Raw genomic sequence first — 21,706 nt, 5'->3', positions numbered from 1 at the left:
TAGAGGGTGTGTCTGACGCTCTGGGAAACAGAATATTTAACATAGAGGGTGTGTCTGACGCTCTAGGAAACAGAATATTTAACATAGAGGGTGTGTCTGACGTTCTAGGAAGCAGAATATTTAACATAGAGGGTGTGTCTGACGCTCTGGGAAACAGAATATTTAACATAGAGGGTGTGTCTGACGCTCTAGGAAACAGAATATTTAACATAGAGGGTGTGTCTGACGCTCTAGGAAACAGAATATTTAACATAGAGGGTGTGTCTGACGCTCTAGGAAACAGAATATTTAACATAGAGGGTGTGTCTGACGCTCTGGGAAACAGAATATTTAACATAGAGGGTGTGTCTGACGCTGTAGGAAACAGAATATTTAACATAGAGGGTGTGTCTGACGCTCTGGGAAACAGAATATTTAACATAGAGGGTGTGTCTGACGCTCTGGGAAACAGAATATTTAACATAGAGGGTGTGTCTGACGCTCTGGGAAACAAAATATTTAACATAGAGGGTGTGTCTGACGCTCTGGGAAACAAAATATTTAATATAGAGGGTGTGTCTGACGCTCTGGGAAACAGAATATTTAACATAGGGGGTGTGTCTAACACTCTAGGAAACTGAATAGTTAACATAGAGGGTGTGTCTGACGCTCTGGGAAACAGAACTTAGAGGGTGTGTCTAACTGTAGAACATGTAATATAAAGGGTGTGTCTAATGTAACCCCTGTAACCTCAGGGGCAACAGCTGTCAGAATTTACATACATTATGACATTAAATTTCCTAATATTAATGTTAGTGTTTAAAACATCCATCATATGAAGTGTGTGTGTGAAGTCCAATTTACAACTCCTGCAAAATCTGTGTGTGTGTGTGTGTGTGTGTGTGTGTGTCTCTTTAATCAGGTACTGGGAAAGCTGGTGAGAGTTTTCAGATGGAAATGGCCCAGGTCGGCTTTAGTGCTCACTATGCTGTCAAAGAGGTATTCAAGATGAAATCAGAGAGGCTTTAGGAACATGGCAGTTCTCTGTGTGTGTGTGTTTTATGTTTTGTTTCTGTTTATTGACTGCTGGTTAATCTGTGTGCTCTGTAGGATGTCCTGATGCTGGGGGCTGTAGGAGCATATGCGTGGAGTGGGACAGTTGTCCATAAAACAGACCAGAAAACCAGTGTCTTTCCCTTCTCCTCTTTCCAGCACGTCCTTCAGGACAGAAACCACAGCTCCCTGCTGGGTACTCCCCTCCCTCTGTTTCACAGACAGGCCCTTTCACTGTCTCCTATGAACTTAAACATTAGAGCGGTTTGCATATTAAACTCAGCATTAAGGTCTAAGCAGCAGTCTGGAGCACAAGTGGGCTGTCTTTTCTCTTTGCAAAGGATTTCATTTGTCTCCAGTTTTAATGGATGGTGGTGTGTGATGTTATGGAGGCAACTGATCATGTGAACCTCTCTGTGTCCGTCTCTCTCTCCGGCTGTCTCTCTCTCTCTCTCTCTCTCTCTCTCTCTCTGGCTGTGTCCCAGGTTACTCTGTGACCTCTCTGAGAGACAGAGGTGTTGTTTACTACGTGGCCGGTGCACCACGCTCTAATCACTCAGGACAAGTGATTGTTTACACGCTGGACACACAGGACACGCCCACGGTGGTCCACTCACAGCGAGGAGAACAGGTCAGAGTTTATCAGATTAAATTATCACCGCACTTTTAAGCACTGCCTTTACTATAAAAGAGGCAGCGAGGAGAACAGGTCAGAGTTTATCAGATTAAATTATCACCGCACGTTTAAGCACTGCCTTTACTATAAAAGAGGAACACAAACAGTCACTTCGACACCCCCCCCCCCATTCAAAAAGAAAAAGAGGAAAAAACAGAGGCTAGAATCTATTTGAATCCACCGAGATATAAAGTTGTGACAGTTTTAATTCAAAGGAAACTGTGATCTATTTTACGGAGCGTATTTTGGCAGGTGTATTTTGGCTTAGACTTACTGAGATCTTTTATAACACTCTGTTCCTCTTCCTTTTCACGCTCCGCTCATCTCCAGATCGGATCGTACTTTGGCAGTGTTGTGTGTGCTGTGGATGTGGACCAGGATGACGTGACAGATGTTCTGCTGGTGGGCGCGCCTATGTTCATGAGTGTGATGAAGAGAGAGCTGGGACGTGTCTACCTGTTCACTGTCACACAGGTGAGCACCGTGGGATCAGTCATAGAACTGGTTACAATGTGATCACAACAGCATTTTTCATAACTATACACCAGTGTAAACACAGCATTACAGCTTTTTTCCATTGCTAAGACACGCTTAACGAAACTGGGATCCACTCGATCGTCACCATCACCTTCTTAGCACAGCAGAAGTCCTCTCTTCCAAATGTGTTAACCCTTTTTCATTGGTTTCACAAAATTGGTTTTCATTGGTTTTTCAAAACATTTAACGCAGATCTCATACAAAGACCCCAAGACTCCATTGGATTAACTGTGTTAAACAAAAGGAAAACATCTATTCACAGCTGAGAGAAATCACTTGCATCATTATGAATCTCTAATGCACCTGTGCGAAACTCGTTTACACAACTCTTCAATCAGCAGTCAGTAATTATCCATCTATAAAAGATGCCACCTCTGTGCTGCTATTTGCAAGCCTGGATCAGAGAGGCCAGAGACAGGTAAGGAGAGTAAGAGGACAGAGACAGGTAAGGAGAGTCAGAGGACAGAGGTAGGTAAGGAGAGTCAGAGGCCAGAGGCAGGTAAGGAGAGTCAGAGGACAGAGGTAGGTAAGTAGAGTCAGAGGACATGGCAGGTAAGGAGAGTAAGAGGCCAGAGGCAGGTAAGGAGAGTCAGAGGCCAGAGACAGGTAAGGAGAGTAAGAGGACAGAGACAGGTAAGGAGAGTAAGAGGACAGAGGCAGGTGAGGAGAGTAAGAGGACAGAGGCAGGTAAGGAGAGTAAGAGGACAGAGACAGGTAAGGAGAGTAAGAGGACAGAGGCAGGTAAGGAGAGTAAGAGGACAGAGACAGGTAAGGAGAGTAAGAGGACAGAGGCAGGTAAGGAGAGTAAGAGGACAGAGACAGGTAAGGAGAGTAAGAGGACAGAGACAGGTAAGGAGAGTCAGAGGACAGAGGCAGGTAAGGAGAGTAAGAGGACAGAGGCAGGTGAGGAGAGTAAGAGGACAGAGGCAGGTAAGGAGAGTCAGAGGCCAGAGGCAGGTAAGGAGAGTCAGAGGACAGAGGCAGGTAAGGAGAGTAAGAGGACAGAGACAGGTAAGGAGAGTCAGAGGACAGAGGCAGGTAAGGAGAGTAAGAGGACAGAGGCAGGTGAGGAGAGTAAGAGGACAGAGGCAGGTAAGGAGAGTCAGAGGCCAGAGGCAGGTAAGGAGAGTCAGAGGACAGAGGCAGGTGAGGAGAGTAAGAGGCCAGAGGCAGGTAAGGAGAGTAAGAGGCCAGAGGCAGGTAAGGAGAGTCAGAGGACAGAGGCAGGTGAGGAGAGTAAGAGGCCAGAGGCAGGTAAGGAGAGTAAGAGGCCAGAGGCAGGTGAGGAGAGTCAGAGGACAGAGGCAGGTAAGGAGAGTCAGAGGCTAGAGGCAGGTAAGGAGAGTCAGAGGACAGAGGCAGGTAGGGAGAGTCAGAGTACAGAGGCAGGTAAGGAGAGTAAGAGGCTAGAGGCAGGTAAGGAGAGTCAGAGTACAGAGGCAGGTAAGGAGAGTCAGAGGTCAGAGGTAGGTGAGGAGAGTAAGAGGCTAGAGGCAGGTAAGGAGAGTCAGAGGACAGAGGCAGGTGAGGAGAGTAAGAGGTCAGACGTAGGTAAGGAGAGTCAGAGGACAGAGGCAGGTAAGGAGAGTAAGAGGCCAGAGGCAGGTGAGGAGAGTAAGAGGCTAGAGGCAGGTAAGGAGAGTCAGAGGACAGAGGCAGGTAGGGAGAGTCAGAGTACAGAGGCAGGTAAGGAGAGTCAGAGGCCAGAGGCAGGTAAGGAGAGTCAGAGGACATGGCAGGTAAGGAGAGTCAGAGGTCAGAGGCAGGTAAGGAGAGTCAGAGGCCAGAGGCAGGTAAGGAGAGTCAGAGGCCAGAGGCAGGTGAGGAGAGTCAGAGGACAGAGGCAGGTGAGGAGAGTCAGAGGTCAGAGGCAGGTAAGGAGAGTAAGAGGACATGGCAGGTAAGGAGAGTCAGAGGTCAGAGGCAGGTAAGGAGAGTCAGAGGCCAGAGGCAGGTAAGGAGAGTAAGAGGCCAGAGGCAGGTAAGGAGAGTCATAGGACAGAGGCAGGTAAGGAGAGTCAGAGGCCAGAGGCAGGTAAGGAGAGTCAGAGGCCAGAGGCAGGTGAGGAGAGTCAGAGGCCAGAGGCAGGTAAGGAGTCAGAGGCCAGAAACAGAGGGACCTGGGGAAGAGGGGCAGTACAGAAGCTGTACCATAGTGAACGTCTGAATGTGTCTAATCAAGGTGCTTACTGTGGGTCTTACATGTCAGTGACAGTTCATGGTCACGGAAAGACCTGCACACAAGAATAAACTGAATGAAGAAAACTGTCTCATAAAATGTCTCTCTCTTTACAGTATTTCAACAGAAAATTTCAAGAAAGTGTAAAAAGTGCATGTGCAGAGTGCAGCAGGGTTTGTTTTCTCTGGTAAAATCATCTTTAGAGAACAGAATACAGTTCATGCTGTGATAGGCTTGCTTGCCTTTTTTGGCACATCCTGTAACTATGTAAAGTAAGTATCAACAAATGACACAGGCATGTAGCACAAATTAAGGATGAACCGGTTCATACTGATAGCTGTATTTTGTATTTTGTTGTCCATTGTGTAATGATTGACTGAAAGTTATATGTTAAATTGACCACAAGTTGTGTTCTTTGAAGGAAATATTTGCTTTTGATGCATATTCTTAAAGTTTTGTGAGTGTTAGAGCATTTTGCAAACAAAATTAGTCATTTTGGCCAGTCAGCCTCTGTTTCAGCCTGTGTGTTAATTGTTTTGAAAATGTGACTTCAGAGTGAACAAACGTGTTTAAGCAAATGAGAAAATCTGTAACATGGTGTAAGAATCACCATGAAGGGTTAATAAACATGGTGCGGAAAATCATCATAAAACATCACCGTATCATTTAGCTGTTGTAAATAACTACAGCGGTAATGGAAGCAGTATTTTTTTTTAGTTAGTGATTGGGGTTTGTTAATGTTCAATGGTTGTTTGTTATCACCACTGTAAAGGAAAACATCACCCAAAGTATTTCTCAAAATTAACCCCCCCAAAGTAACCGGAAGCTTCCATTTTGCAGGTCTATTTCATAAGTAATTCTGACCTGTTTGTTTTTCTGACCTGTTTTTCCAAGGGCATTTTGAATGGGCGTGGCTTTCTGAACGGGCCCGCCCCCTCTGAGGATGCCCGCTTTGGCACGGCTGTTGCCCCGGTGTCAGATGTGAATCTGGATGGTTTTGGTGACGTGGTGGTTGGAGCCCCTTTAGAAGAGGATGGCAGAGGAGTTGTCTACGTCTATAACGGAGACAGGAGAACCATCCGCTTACAGTACTCACAGGTACCATAGGAGAACCATCCACTTACAGTACTCACAGGTACCATAGGAGAACCATCCGCTTACAGTACTCACAGGTACCATAGGAGAACCATCCGCTTACAGTACTCACAGGTACCATAGGAGAACCATCCACTTACAGTACTCACAGGTACCACAGGAGAACCATCCGCTTACAGTACTCACAGGTACCATAGGAGAACCATCCACTTACAGTACTCACAGGTACCACAGGAGAACCATCCACTTACAGTACTCACAGGTACCATAGGAGAACCATCCACTTACAGTACTCACAGGTACCATAGGAGAACCATCCACTTACAGTACTCACAGGTACCATAGTACCCACTCACTCTCCCACCTTACCACTAATGATTGGACTGCCCTTTACCAAATGAGTGCCAGAATGGAATTCTGTGTTTCATGGTCGTTGCAACAGTACCTCCAAACCAGCAGGTGACAATTTTTTTTCTTTTTTAATCGTTCATCTTTAGCACTAGGCTGTGCTCTAAAAGAGCTTTAAAAGGCAAAGAACCTCAAATTTTGCAACACATTTTGGCTTCCAGAATTCTTGTTATGTTCCTACATTGTAGGGACTTAAAAGCCAAAGTTGCTGTCTGGGTAAAGAGTCTGTCTTAACTGATTGCATTAATATTGAACATGGATTGGACCTAAGTGTCAGACGGAAAATCTATGACCTGCCCTAAGTGCACTATCAGGCTATAACACGTGGTATGAGTTTCACATTTAAACCTGTTTAATGTGTTTAATATTGCCTTTGAGGTATACAAAGGGTGATTTGATTACCTCTGTTTGATTTTCCAGAGAATTCCTGGATCGAAGTTAGACACGAGTCTCCAGTACTTCGGGAGATCTTTGGATGGTGGTGGAGACTTGAACGATGACGCGATTCCAGACGTCTCCGTGGGCGCGTTGGGAAAAGCGGTCCAGTTGTGGTGAGAGTGGAAACATGGCAATGCCATGACTGGGCCCTGTCTGTGCCGATCTGATGCCAATCGCCTCTTCTGAAATATAGCATGTATTTATTTATTTTCTTTATTTGATCAATCCATCGACTGGTTGATTGGTTGATTGATTGATTGATTGATTGATTTATTTATTCATTCACTCCTTCCTTGACTGGGCCACTGTCCCCAGTGAAAAGATACTGTAAACCACTCTCAGTCCTGACTGCTTTTCAGTTTGTACAGGAGTGAGAATTACACTTTCTCTTTTCCATTGTGTTTGTTTACTCCATTTTTCACCAGGTCCAGAGGAGTAGCGACCGTGACGGCAGAGGTCACGTTCACCCCTGACAAAATCGACCTGAGCAGAACTTCCTGCGATGTGAACGGGCGACGAGTTCTGTGTTTTGACTGCTTCGTATGCTTTCGCTCAGCGTACAGGCCCAGGTCTGAACTCGGACCTGTGGGTAAGTCAAGCAGTCTCTTCACATCAAACAGCATGTCCTACAGGAAAAGTACAATGTCACTGCCATTTTATGATTTAAATAAAAAACAAATGAAAAGTATTTTAGGTGTTATTTCTGTTTGTGAATCATTTACATGAATGAAATCAACATATGAATTGTGTATTATTATTATTATTATTATTATTATTATTATCACTATTGGTAGTAGTAGTAGTACTGACCTGGACCAAACCTTTCTTAGCTGTGGTTTGACAACAGAGAGAGAGAAGAGACCTTTTTGTGGGGCAGGTGCGTGTATGTAGATCATTCCATTCTCCTGTAGAAATCCCAGAATTCCATACGGAGTAAAAATGCCTTGACCACAGACTTTTACTTTTCCCTTAACCTCCTACTTACTGTCTCAAACATCAAAAGCATGAACTTGAATCCCTCCACCACTAAAACTCCACACAACGAAGTTATTTACCACTAAAACTCCACACAGCGAGGTTATTTACCACTAAAACGCCACACAGCGAGGTTATAACTTGAATCCCTCCACCACTAAAACTCCACACAGCTGTATCACCAGGAAACAGGCGACGTTATTTAGCACCGGCGTTTGAGTTGGGCTGTTATACGGTTGCGGTATGGTGATGTCTCTGTCCCGTTGCAGACATGTCATATAAACTCACTCTGGATGCTGATCTTCACTCTTTGCATGTGAGCTCACGTGGTCTCTTCACTGAAACCAACGAACGATTTCTACAGAAGGACGTTCGCGTCGGAAACACCCTCTGTTTGACTCATCAAGTGTATGTCCAGGTAAAACTGGATTTGACAAGCAATACCCTGTTGCTCCAAAACTTTGCTTGTATTTTCAATCCAAGGAGGATATATATATATATATATATATATATATATATATATATATATATAAAAAAGATTGACTCAATAAAGCAATAAACCACTCATGGTTTTTGGAGTGGTTAGTTTTTGTAGACTAGGATGATTTAAACCAGTTAACTGGGTTCTTTTGTAAATTGCTTTGGACAGAAGACACAGCCAAATGACTACATGTAAATGCCAACATGACTTGAAAGAGATGTTTTAGTGAACTTTGACATTGCTGTGTCTCATGGAAATTTATTTTTTGTCGTTTTAACCATATCTTGTTGTTGTAACCATAACCGGAACGCTGTTTTTTTCCGTAAACAGAATGCTCCTGACTTTGTGAATCCCCTGGGATTGCGGGTGGACGTCAGTGATCAAAGTTCAGATTCCAGCCCCGCCCTCAACATCTTCTCTCCCCACTCCTGGGAGTTCTCCGTGAGCCCCCCCACCCCACCCCCCGTGTTCACGCGTGCATGACCCAAAGCCTGCCTGTCATAGGCTGTCATAAGGCATCACAACGCTTTATGAGTTTTTACATGACACACACGTGATACACACATATGATGAGCTGCTAGAAAACAATAGATAATCTGTTCCTGGAGCCAAACGCTTAAGTCAGTCTGTGAGTCTGAGGCCCGAGGGAGAAATGACGCGAGGTTTCTGTTTTGCAGATTCCCTTTGCCAAACTGTGCGGCTCAGACCTGATATGTGTGAGTGACCTGACCCTCCGCGTTAAGACCGGTCCTGAGACGCCAAGGTGACATTCGCTCAGACGTCAGATATGATAAAGACGGCCTGTGTAAAGAAGACATACGTGTCTATGTTTCACTGTACAAAGCTGAAATGTGTCCTTGTGAGATATCTTTTACCCAGAGTCTTGGTTTGGTTAGGGTCCAGTCCAGGAAATGTTCATAGATCTCAGTATGACCTAATGAACTGTTCATATATCCCTTTTTAAAGATCAGTTTTGATGTTTTATTTGTATACGCTCGAGCATGAGGATTGTTTTAAAATTTCTGTCATGCGCAGAGTTTTAAAAGGTTTCTCTTTGTCTTGCAGTAAATATCCAGTGACAGTCAGTTACAACAGTAGAGAAATCTCGTTTGAGGTTCTGGTGAGGAACCTGAAAGAGAACGCTTACAACACCCAGATCTTCATCAAGTTCTCCAGCAACCTGTTCTACGCCTCAGTGACCCCTCCCGTACGTTTACTAGGACCTGCAATAAAAAAAACAAACAAACAAACCCCCATTTTACTGATCTCCTCAAATTATGGTAAATGTACTGTATCCTAACAGTTGAGTTATGACGCTAACTGTAAACTGCTTTTCATGAATTCTTCAATAGCAACGCTTTCAGTTTTGGGCTGCTGGTTTGCCTTCTGGCGTAGAGGTCCTATAAAGTGTGTGTGATACTGAATGAGTTTCTGTGATACTGAGTGAAGTTAATGTGAATCTCTCCTCACAGTCAGATGGAACTGCAGTTCACTGCTCGTCCTCTGAAGAGGCGGGTACCGTGGTCTGTCGTGTGGGTTACCCGGCACTGAGAAAAGACCAGCAGGTAAAACAACACCTGTGATATATGACAAGATCGTTCCCCTTTAGCTCTGGTCCCCAAAATAACATTATGATATTTCCTACACAGGTGAAATTTATGATCCACTTTGACTTCAATCTCTACAATCCACAGAGCAAAGCTACAGTAGAGTTTGAGGCTAAAAGGTAATATTTCCACTATAAATGAAAAGAAAAAAAAAAAAAAAGAAACACATTAACATGTGTAGCACTGGCTACATGTATGATATATAATAATGTGTTCTGCTGGACAATGAAACCATTTCACTTTGTAGTGAAGGTCGAGAGGAAAAGCCCAGAGACAACAAAGCCACTGTCAGTATTCCTCTACGCTACAACGCCGATGTTCTTCTGACAAAGTACGTCTGACGACACTCAAAAATGCTTTCTTATACTCAGAAGTATATATATATATATATATATATATATATATATATATGTGTGTGTGTGTGTGTGTGTGTGTGTGTATGTGTGTGTGTGTGTGTGTGTGTGTATATATATATATATATATGCATGTATGTATTTTTTTCTTTTTTTCAATATTTGTCCAACCATTTATTGTTTTGACATCTTCTGGTCATTTCATGGATATATTATGAGTCTGCTGAATCTAATGTCACTTAATGATTATTATTAGATATAAAATGAATGTACACAGTTACTGAGACATTTACAAGGTGCCGCATCTATCCTGATTAAGACTGTACAGATTAATATATCCTGACATATGTTATATTTCCCTGGGATCAATACCAGGCAAATTGAAAGAATCCTTGTCTTTTTTTAAGGGAATCCACTCTAGACTTTTATGAGGTGAGTAAAAACGCATCAGCCAAGAGCTTGGTGAAAAACTTTGAGGACATTGGCCCAGAGTTTAAAGTCAGTCTAAAGGTAAGCGCTGAGAGAACAGGCTGTGCTGTGTGTATGTCTGTGACTTTTACTTTTACTGCAATGATTACAGTTCTGTTATCCTGTTACTCTGGCTGTCTGAATTATATATACATACATACATACATTCACACACACACACTCACTCACACACACACACACACACACACACACGCACACACACACACACATATATATGGGTATGTGTGCCTGCACGTGTGTGTAGGAATGTGTGTGTGTGTGTGTCTGAATGTAGCCAGAAATAATTGCCAAAGTCTTCTGAAATCTTGATCAATAACTGATTATAACTGTTGTTTGATATTTAGGTCTCGACGGTGAATTTCCCCGTCAGTCTGGTCTATCTCACCGTCTCTGTGCCAGTGAAAACCCTGGGGAACAACCCACTGCTCTACATCACGGGAGTCAGCACTCAGACAGTGAGTACCTGCTCACCAGACTCCACACCTGACCTGGGATGGACGGATGGATAGATGGACAGATGGATGGAGATTTGATGGATGAAAGATTGGCAATGAATGAATGAATGAAAAATGGATGAATGGTTGTAATGACGGTTGGGATTGGATTAATGAATGGAGAAAAATGGTTAAGTCTAAAGAAACGTGTATTATTTCAGGTTTTTTAATGTAATGTGTCACGGCGCAGGTTGAACCATCAACACACACAGCGTTCAGCTCAATGAGAGACTGAGTGGTGGAAAGAGCAGCACAGTAACAATTCTGTGTTTCTCTCTGTGTTTTACTCTGTGATTCTCTCTGTGTTTTTCTCTGGGTTTTCCCCTGTGTTTTACTCTATGTTAATCTCTATGTTTTCCTCTGTGTTTTACTCTGTGTTCTCCTGTGTGTTAACCGCTGTGTTTTCCTCTGTGTTAATCTCTGTGTTCTCCTGTGTATTAACCTCTGTGTTTTCCCCTGTGTTAATCTCTATGTTTTCCTCTGTGTTTTCCTTTGTGTTTTTCTCTGTATTTCTCTCTGTGTTTTCCTCTGTTCTCCTCTCTGTTAATCTCTGTTTTTCTCTGTGTTTTCCTCTGTGTTAATCTCTATGCTTTCCTCTGTGTTAATCTCTGTGTTTGTTTCCTCTGTATTTTCCTTTGTGTTTTCCTATGTATTTCTCTCCGTGTTTTCCTCTGTGTTAATCTCTATGTTTTCCTCTGTGTTAATTTCTGTGTTTGTTTCCTCTGTGTTTTCCTTTGTGTTTTTCTCTGTGTTTTCCTCTGTCTTTTCCTTTGTGTTTTTCCTCTGTGTTTTCCTTTGAGTTTTTCTCTGTTTTCCTCTGTGTTAATCTCTATGTTTTCCTCTGTGTTAATTTCTGTGTTTGTTTCCTCTGTGTTTTCCTTTGTGTTTTTCCTCTGTCTTTTCCTTTGAGTTTTTCTGTTTTCCTCTGTGTTTTTCCTCTGTCTTTTCCTTTGAGTTTTTCTGTTTTCCTCTGTGTTTTCCTCTGTCTTTTCCTTTGAGTTTTTCTCTGTTTTCCTCTGTGTTTTCCTCTGTGTACAGAGCGGCGTGGTGACCTGTAGCACCACTGGTCTGATTGACACCCTGCAGATCGAGAAGAAGCCACACAAAGTCTCCTTCTCTAGGGAGAGTTTCAGAGGAATAAAGACACTAGTGAGTTAATTCACATTTCTGAGATGCTGTTTTGACATTTTCTTTCTTTAAGATATTACTTTTAGACAGAATAACTCACAGCTGTCAGCTTTTATGGCAGAGGTCAGAAACCTCAGGGGTGATCTTCAAGATAAGAGTTTGGGTCAGGGGACCAATTTGAGTATTTCCATCTTTCTCTACCCTGGATAAGAACAAACTCTTTATTTCTGATGATGTGGTGAGCACTGTCTCCCTTAGCTGGGATCAACATTGCCTATTTTCTCTCTTTCTCAATAAAATGTGTAAAACAAAAATGTATGTAATAACTCATATCAGCTGTTCTTGCTCTTTCTACAGACAGCGCCCTCACAGTTGGTCTCTCTTGTGTCTCTCACCTGCAGGACTGTAAAAGTGCTAAATGTTCAGTGCTGAAATGTGTGATTGGCAGCATGAGGAAGAAGACTGACTATTTTATAAACATGACGATGAGGATTTGGAACAGCACCTTTGTCTCAGTGAGTCTCCCCATGTTTCTAATGAATACTCACACATAATGTACTGATCCTTTGTCTCAGTGAGTCTCATGTTTCTAATGAATACTCACACATAATGTACTGATCCTTTGTCTCAGTGAGTCTCATGTTTCTAATGAATACTCACACATAATGTACTGATCCTTTGTCTCAGTGAGTCTCATGTTTCTAATGAATACTCACACATAATGTACTGATCCTTTGTCTCAGTGAGTCTCATGTTTCTAATGAATACTCACACATAATGTACTGATTCTTTGTCTCAGTGAGTCTCGTGTTTCTAATGAATACTCACACATAATGTACTGATCCTTTGTCTCAGTGAGTCTCGTGTTTCTAATGAATACTCACACATAATGTACTGATCCTTTGTCTCAGTGAGTCTCATGTTTCTAATGAATACTCACACATAATGTACTGATCCTTTGTCTCAGTGAGTCTCGTGTTTCTAATGAATACTCACACATAATGTACTGATCCTTTGTCTCAGTGAGTCTCATGTTTCTAATGAATACTCACACATAATGTACTGATCCTTTGTCTCAGTGAGTCTCATGTTTCTAATGAATACTCACACATAATGTACTGATTCTTTGTCTCAGTGAGTCTCATGTTTCTAATGAATACTCACACATAATGTACTGATCCTTTGTCTCAGTGAGTCTCATGTTTCTAATGAATACTCACACATAATGTACTGATCCTTTGTCTCAGTGAGTCTCATGTTTCTAATGAATACTCACACATAATGTACTGATGATCCACGTCCATTACATCCTCTGTGTGCCGCACTGTTCAGAGAGCGTGAATTAATTTATTTTTCCGGTTTGTTTTTTCCTCTCAATTAGTCGACGTTTGAGTCGACGGTGCTGACCGTCAATGCGGATATACAGACGTCTCAGCCGAACCTGCTCTCTCTCGCTCTTAAACACACGCAGGTAACTGTTCTCGGCACGACCGCCCCCGCCCTGGCTTACAAAGACAAACGCTGAGGGTTTTTGCGGTGCTCTGTCTGTGCAGGTGCAGGTGACGATCAGAAAGCTGGGGGAGAAGGCTGACCTGCCCAAGGGCGTGATTGTGGGCAGTGTGATTGGAGGCCTGAGCATTCTACTGCTCACCATTGGACTGCTGTGGAAGGTCAGAGCCAGAGGGTCTTTTACTGAATTACTGAATACACCATACACACACACACACACACACACACACACACACACTCACACACATGCACACTCACACACTCATACACATGCACACTCACACACACAACCACATACATTCACTCACACACACACACACACATACACACACACACACACACTCATACACATGCACACTCACACACTCATACACACACACACACACACACACACACAGACACACACACACACACACAGACACTCACACACACTCACACACACACAGACACACACGCACAAATACAAACACACTCACACATATACATATGTATACATATGTATGTATGTGTGTGCTTATGTGTGTGTGTGTGTATGTATACATACATGTATATCAAATTGCCACTTTTACCAGGCCGTTTGATTTTATTTTGTAGTTTTAAACCCATTTGTGGATACATGCACCTTGTTGTTGTGTTCTGTGCAGTTGGGCTTCTTTAAGAGGAAATACAAACAGCTTCAGAAGGAGGCAGAGGAGGAGATGCAGGATGAGAGAGAACAGGACGAAGGTCTTTGAGCTCCGACTGACGCCAAAACATCACCACGCACAACACCATCTCACCCCAGCTCTCGCCACTCCAGACAAACTGAGTGTTATCCACCACTTCAGCCGAACATCCAGGAACTGAAACGGCCATGCTTCCCAACAGACATCAACTCCCAAAAGTCCTGAGGTGCACATAGGACGTGACTTTTCATTACAGTTCTCTAACAAGTATGACCGAAACGTTCTCAGACAGCACAATGACGTCAAGACACTGTGCTTTCATGGAAAACCAACAACAACAACAACAACAACAACAACACAAAAAAATCCACTCTCCATAGCAGTAATAACAATAATTAAAAAAAATCTCTCTCTCTTTTTGTTTTGTTATCACTGTCAAAGTCTTAGTGCTCTGAATTTTAGCAGTTATCCTTGGAACAGAAGCCACAGGGCTGCAGCGCACGAACACGCACATGCACACACACACACACCAACATTCTATAGAGTACCACAGAACGTCACATGACAAATAAAAATGAACTTGTATGTGCAGTGATGGAAAGTATTGTTGGGAAAATGAAAAAGAAACAGACATCTCTCAATTGGTTTGCCTCATTTTTTCTATGTATGACAGCCTAGCTAATGGAGAACAGATTAGATTAATGGACTCCAGAGCATTGATTTTTTCTTTCTTTCTTTCTTTTTTTTTTGATGTGTTGAGGAGGGTTTGACGTTGAGAGAAAAGTGAGCTCTTTTTTCAACCAGACAACCGAACAACAGTTACTGTGAGGGAATAATGGTGTTTCATGAGTGAATTTGACCTCTTCTAAAATATATAAATTTTTTATATATCGATCTAAAAAAAATCTATGGAGACGGCAGTGAGAGTAAAACGCAATTCTGTCTCAGTTTGCAGCCCTGTATTGAGCCACCCGTACAAGAAACTGCCTCGGGACTGGTGAGGCTGTTGTCTGGTACTGTCCGGTGCTGCTGCGGTAGCGAGTGTAAAATGATCAAAAACTGCTAAAGATTTTTAACAGTAAACGTGTAGAAAGACTCCACTCCAAATCTGCCTTTATTAACATTTTGGGTTCAGTCAAGGAGCTGTTTTCCTCTCTCATTTAACGTGTGTAGGTGTGCTAACGTGACTAATCCAATTTTCTGTTTTATTTTGGCCCACAGTTGTCTCTGAGCCTGTAATCTCTTTGAATAACCTTGCTCTAATTCTCTCTCTCTGTCTCTCTCTCTCTCTCTCTCTCTGCTGTTTGTTTATGAATGAAAACGAGGAGAGCTGTCTCCTCCTCCCGTCGGTACTCGTTTACCGTCTGATGAAGATGAAGACGTCTCGTACCTGTTGATAACCGTCCACAGTGGGAGTATACCGTTTACTCTGCCCACACGGGCTCCTCCTTCGCGTATTACTCTATCCGGGCAGGCGGCTTGTTTAGTTGTTGGGGGTAACGCGGTTGCTGGGGACCATGTCGGATCAGATACAGCTGACGCTGGCATTGTGCCGGATCGGTTTTTACACGGTAAGTCCAAAACTAGCCTTTGCGAATGTCACGGTTGTTGTTTGTTATTAAAATTGAGAATGAGCTGTAGGTGTGCGCGCACTGTTATCACTCGTATCAACTGAATGGAACAGTTTAAGAGTTGAGTAACGTTTCTCACCTCATTGACTCGCAACTTGTTTATGGGCTTCTGCGGCTCTTGACAACTATATGATATTACAGACAACTCCGTCTCAGAGATCTGTGCGCCCGGGAACATTAGTATTCGAGTCTAATCGTTTACTGAAGAGATAGAGAGCAATAGATGTAACTCCGATGAAGCTACAGGTTGTTACTCACGACTGGGACGCTGACACTCCTCGCGAAGGTGGATGAATTATTCGCGCAGGAGTCGCTAGGTTATTTCAGACAACAGATTTTGCTTGGCTGAACATTTTCCACATACGTGGTACTTAATGAAACAGAACCCAGTTACTTTTGCTGTAGTGCTTAATCTGCTGATGAAAATACACTTACTTTAGGAGTCTTTCGGTAATGAGGGGAGAGCTCTCCGTCGCGTGCAGTCAGGTGTGTTTGACATATAGCATCAAGGGTCAGATAGCATCGACTGTGGGTGTCGGAAATGATCCGAAAAAATAAGGTGCCTTTAACTTCTGATCACTTTGGCGTGTGTGTGTGGTACACACTCCCTGTACGAGAGCAAGTGACTCAAATAAGAATTTACTCAAATTGTGACAAGAAAGGTAGAGAATTATGTGGGGACAATTTTGGGGTCTTGGGTTAAAACTGTTGAGCCTCCTGAGTGAGTTTTAAGACCATGGCAAACTCTGACACCATGACAACGCCCATGAACTTCCTGTCATGGCTTTTAGACCCTATAAAGGGTCCAGTAGGGGTCCATACAGTCTCCATATGAACAAAGCAAAGTTCTCACAATTATCTTCACGACTGCCTCACTGACATTCAATTTAATTCAGTTCAGTTCAATTAATTTCAATTGAATTCAATTCAGTTCAAATCAGCTCACTTTATTCATTAAGTTCCACTCCGGTTGTGAATTTGCTCAGAGGTTTTATTTCCAGATTCCACAAGGACCTACTAATTACAAGACAGCAGCTGCAATGTTGGTTCCTCCACGATGAAAGTCAAAATGAAGGCTGTGTTATAATTATAAGGTTAGATCTGCTGTCATGTGTTTCCCAGTCGGTCCTTTCCATCAGAAGTGCCCAGATCCAACCAATAATGGAGTGATGCTGGTTGTCATGTCAACAGCCACTGTGGTAATTTAATTGGCTGAGAAGTCAGTGCACCTGTAGTCCTGGTGCAGAACCGTTGTCTAATTGAGGAATAACAGAGAGCAGCCGTGAGACTTTGGCTCTCGGAGACTGGATCCTGGCACCGCCGCTTTACGAAAAGAGCCCTCAGAGGTTTCTGCTAACGTGCACTGAGGAGACTCATTAACACTGCTCTCTTAGACCCAGTCAGCCTGTGTCTCCCCTGTGCTGGTCCCAGTACATCACCCAGTCTGACAAATTCACAACATTCACTTTTCACTGCTCACTAAACACCACCCCCTTACGCACTCTGTGACGTCCCAGCACAGTGGTCTGGCATCTGTTAGTCTCATCAGTGAACAGGTGGACTCACCCCCCCCCCCCCCCTTTTTGCTTGAGTGGGTTTCACCCACACAGTCATTCTCCTGTGATGACTGTGTGTTCAGTGTCCATTAACACACTCTCACTGTGTTGACAAGTTAATATTCTCCATGGGGTCTAACATGGTGCCTCTTAACACCATGTACTTACACATTCTTCACACGGGTGATACAGAAAATACGTAGGTGATTATTCAAACAAATGTTTAGATTTTCCACTATTCAATGAAATACAGTATTAGCACCTGTCTATCTGTCTATCTATCTATCTATCTATCTATCTATCTATCTATCTATCTATCTATCTATCTGTCTATATATATTATATTATATTATGTTATATTATATTATATTATACTGCAGTAATATAATTACTTCATTTTTTTTTTCTTTTGTCAGTGACATATGGCACATTTAGGTGCTGAGCAAACCACAGACACCAGGGGGTGCCAGTGGATTGATTTTCTTAGCTTTATTTGTTGATGTTGCCGTTGCTGTTCATGTATCTTTCAGAGAGACTATGGGTGAGGGTTGCCTGCAAAGCAGGATTTCTCAGTGAGCTGGATAACATTTAGCATAAAGGTCAGGAAAGGCAGGAGAAAAGGCAGAAATCTTTCCGTGAGAAAGTCCTGTGTTGTCCACGTTAGCGAGAAGTCCTGCTGTGCAATAAAGCTGTAATCTTCAGTTTGAACAGATTTACCTCTAAAGCTGCCAAAGGGAAGAAATCGATCAAATGGTGGAAACACCAACCAACTGATAATAAGAGTAATGTCATGACATCACCACCAGGTGGTGCTACTCCACCACAAGTTCACCCAGTCTCCTCTCGTTCTGTTTTCCATTACTCTGCAGCACTTCTCTGATTGCGTAAAGTGAGTATGAAATCACTCACTGGCCTTAATGGGTTTCCAAGTGTGCTGCAATTTTCAGTCGATCAACAGCTTTAAATTGTCTCGTGCAGTTTCTGAAAACTTTGATCAGCTAACTAACTGATTACAATGAGAGAAGTTTTATTTTCAGTTATGTTCTGTAAATTGTAGTTTTTTCTTTTTTTTTTCCCCAAAAAAACAAAAAAAACAAAACAAAAACCACATGCTTGAAATTGAGGATCTGTTCAGTTAACCTTGACGCTAATGATGCCTGTTGTCCTGTGTTACTGCTTTTCCATAGAACAGAACCAAGCACCCCCCCCCCTCCACCCCAACATCCACTTTGCAATAAAAGTTATTGCTATGTTACATTACCAACCCTAAGCCTATGTTACATTAGGCAAGCTTGAGGCAGCACTGGGTCCTAAATCTCACTGCTAATGGCTTTCTGACACAGTAATTGGTGACCAAAGTGAATTCTTTGACTTTCTAATGGGGCTTGAATACTGGGTTGTTTTGTAGAGTTGTTTTGCAGCAGCCCATTCTATGGGAGATCAAAGACCTGAAAAAGAAAAGGAAAAGAAAAAAAAAAAAACTCGATTTATTAGATTCTGGAATTTTCTCCCTTTGTTCTTTTCAACCATATTTGTTCATTATGTGTGAGCGATTTCACTCTCCGAGGAAGAACAGACTGAACGCCAGTAGGAGCAGAAGAGGAGAGCGAGCCGCGCCGAGCCGTAAACCAGTAAGGTCGTTTGGAAAACATCGGAATCCGGCCCGTTAGTGTCCCCTCTGCGAATGATCACCCCCAGTCTGTTTTTTTTCTGTTTGCAGCGTGGCCATTCACCACCGTTCAGCTGGCCTCCAGAACAAAGACCCAAGACTGTGCAACCTTTCAGGCTTCTCACTCATGTTTGTAAGACATGTGTCTGCTTCCATACGCCGAGGGGGTTTGAAGCTACTCTCTCCAGTAGTGGAAATGTGTGTGTGTGTGTGTGTGTGTGAAGGAAGAGCCATGGAACGAAATGATGGGTTTTTTTGGGGTTTTTTTTTGGTTGTCTGTGTCATGTCAAGGTGCTGCCTCCCTGAATCACGTTAGACTCTCTCTGTTTGCCTTTGCGATAAAGGCAGATTCCTGGACGTCTCTTTCAATAACTCTGAGATGAACTCAAAACTGCGGTTGAAGCATTTACGTGCCATCTGAACTGAATCAATGCACATGTTTTTGCTTCGTAGTACCGAAGCTTCCCCCTTATTAAATGATTATAAGATGAGCCCTTCAGTTTGGTACATTCCTCTAATGAAGTTTCAAGTTGTTGACTTGAAGTGATTAGAATGTTTTGCAAGTTTGTTTTTTGACCTGAAATGACAGTGGTAATGCAGCTGTGTGAACAGAAGGGGGCAGTGTTTGTCCAGGCATAAATAGGTGTGAACGTGCCTGTCTTCAAAAGTCAAACTCCAGACATCAGCACATCTGCCCCTGTATGTTTCTGCCTGTATTACTCTACATTTAGAGCCGTTTAAAAACATTAACAGTTAGTCAGTGTCAGTTCAGTGTCAATTCATTCAGAGGTGGAACTTGTAAGTTGTTTTACTGTGGGCATTAACAAATACCGTTGTTGTGTTTTATTCATGTAGCAAAGACCCTGTGAGATTTCAGCTGAAGCAGCTCCTGTACTCCTGTCACAGTATCAGCCTTGTGTAGGAGTCAAGCAATGTTTGTATGTGTGTGTGTGTGTTTGTTTGTGTGTGTGAGAGTATGTGTATGGTGTTTGTACGTGCATGTATGTGCATGTGTTGAAGTGTGTGTAAGTGTGTGAGAGAGAGTGTGCGTGCATGTGTGTTTTGTGTATGTGTGTTTGTATATGTATATGTATATGTGTGTGTTTGTATGTATATGGTGTATATATGTGTTTGTGTGTGTGTGTGTGTGTGTGTGTGCGTGACTTGTAGCTATTGCTGGGTGGGCCTGACAGACTAGCTGTAGTGTCTAGATTGATTAACTATTACATAAGGGTTTAGATAGTGTTGTTTTTGTCCCCTGGAATCAAGAAAAACACAATAACAAACAATGGGTGTTTCAAAAACACAAACGTGAAGAATAAACATCGTGGCCATTCCTTCTCATTGGCCCCTCTCTGCGGAGGTCACTGACTCGTGCGCGCGCGCGTGTGTGTGTGTGTGTGTGTGTACTGTAAAACAGAAGGGGGGGGGGGGTGGCAGCTTTGAGAGTGGAGGGAGTTTTTGCTGGTGTTTACAACACAAATTCTGTCATCCTTTTCCAGGTCTGTGACAGAAACAAACAGACTGAGTGTAAGAGGCTGCGATGGTTGGCGTTCAGAGGCAGCGGATGGCGTGTCTGTGTGGAGACGTCAGAAAGAATGTCGTGTTTACTTCATCCTCACTGCTCTGAATTCACTCAGCACAAATCAGGCCTGTTTGTTCCGCCGAGTTCTGATAAACTTACCACATTGAGGTTATGGAAAATTTTCACTTTAAAATCATTTTTTCTGGGACTTCACAATTATTTGACTGGCTTTGATTCGTTATTCGCTGAAGCTTACTCCTGCATTCAATAAGCAGGGAACGACTGTTTGTTCCCTGACCTCCCTCTGAAAGTAAACCGACAATAACTCAAAAGAACACAGAAAATTCAGCATCTTTAAGAGTGGTAGACGAAACCAGGTCAGGTATCGCCATGGCGATGTCATGTCATTATGATGTCACTGAACCACCGTGCACGCGTTAGGAGAGTTAAAGGTGGAATCTGAAAATCCCTCAGCGTCTCACACGGTTGAAAACATCGGCCCGCCGTAACAGCGAGTGCGCTGGGGCGTTTTTTTGTTTTTTTGTGAGCGGGAAAAAAATGCCAACCGCACAAAGAGAGAACTCAGAGGAGGGCACAAAGAGGTGGCAGAGATGAACGTCAAAAAAAAAAAACCCGGGTGACTATGAATCGCCGTTGGCGTCCTGGCCTTTTGAGACGGAGCGCAAACATCAGACGTCTGACAGAGGGGCGAACGGCTGTCATTAGCATCACCGAAACAATGGCGCCACTTCGTTTTCATGCATTTTTGCCTAATTGACTGTTTTGGTGCAGGAGGGGTAGCTGTCTCCGCCCGGTCCCATTAGGCAGTTGGGGGCGGGGGGGGGGGGGGGGGGGGGGTGACTTGGTGGGCATTCAGCTGCACCCAGTGAGAACCTTCCGGAAGTTCTTTGATGGTGGAGAAAAGCTCTGGAGGCTCAAAAAAAAAAATCACAATAGTTCTCATTTAAAGATCAGCTGCCTCCCAAACAGTGGATCTCAGACCACAGAGAGAGAGAGAGAGAGAGAGAGAGAGGGAGAGAGAGAGAGAGAGAGAGAGAGAGAGAGAGAGGTATGGGAGAATATATGTTAGTTATCTCAGGGGTACAGTGCTTGGGGAGGGTTTTGTGCGGTGCTCCATTGAATGGTGTAAAGAGGGTAGGACCGGAACTTTCCGACACACACACACACACACACACACGAAGGGCCAATGCCTCATTTCCATAATAAACTGTTGACATAGACTCCTCCTAATGGTGGAC

At 43.2% G+C, this 21,706-nt stretch overlaps 1 protein-coding gene across 1 annotated transcript in view; it reads left to right on the top strand.

Moving 5' to 3' along the window:
- The window catches only part of LOC115805981 (integrin alpha-2-like), a 40,162-nt gene extending 26,027 nt beyond the window's left edge, over positions 1–14,135 (top strand). Inside the window, exons 10-30 of the mRNA XM_030766704.1 lie at positions 902–978; positions 1,090–1,228; positions 1,518–1,663; positions 2,039–2,182; positions 5,319–5,522; positions 6,348–6,478; positions 6,791–6,954; positions 7,610–7,758; positions 8,152–8,262; positions 8,499–8,584; positions 8,887–9,028; positions 9,294–9,386; positions 9,471–9,547; positions 9,676–9,759; positions 10,189–10,291; positions 10,615–10,725; positions 11,803–11,913; positions 12,294–12,407; positions 13,274–13,369; positions 13,446–13,562; positions 14,046–14,135. Coding sequence (XP_030622564.1) covers positions 902–978; positions 1,090–1,228; positions 1,518–1,663; positions 2,039–2,182; positions 5,319–5,522; positions 6,348–6,478; positions 6,791–6,954; positions 7,610–7,758; positions 8,152–8,262; positions 8,499–8,584; positions 8,887–9,028; positions 9,294–9,386; positions 9,471–9,547; positions 9,676–9,759; positions 10,189–10,291; positions 10,615–10,725; positions 11,803–11,913; positions 12,294–12,407; positions 13,274–13,369; positions 13,446–13,562; positions 14,046–14,135 — 2,489 coding nt within the window. The remainder of the gene's footprint in view (positions 1–901; positions 979–1,089; positions 1,229–1,517; positions 1,664–2,038; positions 2,183–5,318; positions 5,523–6,347; positions 6,479–6,790; positions 6,955–7,609; positions 7,759–8,151; positions 8,263–8,498; positions 8,585–8,886; positions 9,029–9,293; positions 9,387–9,470; positions 9,548–9,675; positions 9,760–10,188; positions 10,292–10,614; positions 10,726–11,802; positions 11,914–12,293; positions 12,408–13,273; positions 13,370–13,445; positions 13,563–14,045) is intronic.
- The last annotated feature ends 7,571 nt before the right edge of the window (positions 14,136–21,706 follow it).

Source organism: Chanos chanos, chromosome 1, assembly GCF_902362185.1.
Source record: "Chanos chanos chromosome 1, fChaCha1.1, whole genome shotgun sequence".
Lineage (NCBI taxonomy): Eukaryota > Metazoa > Chordata > Actinopteri > Gonorynchiformes > Chanidae > Chanos > Chanos chanos.
Note: the sequence above shows the minus strand (reverse complement) of the source record. Positions and strands in the feature narration are given on the sequence as shown.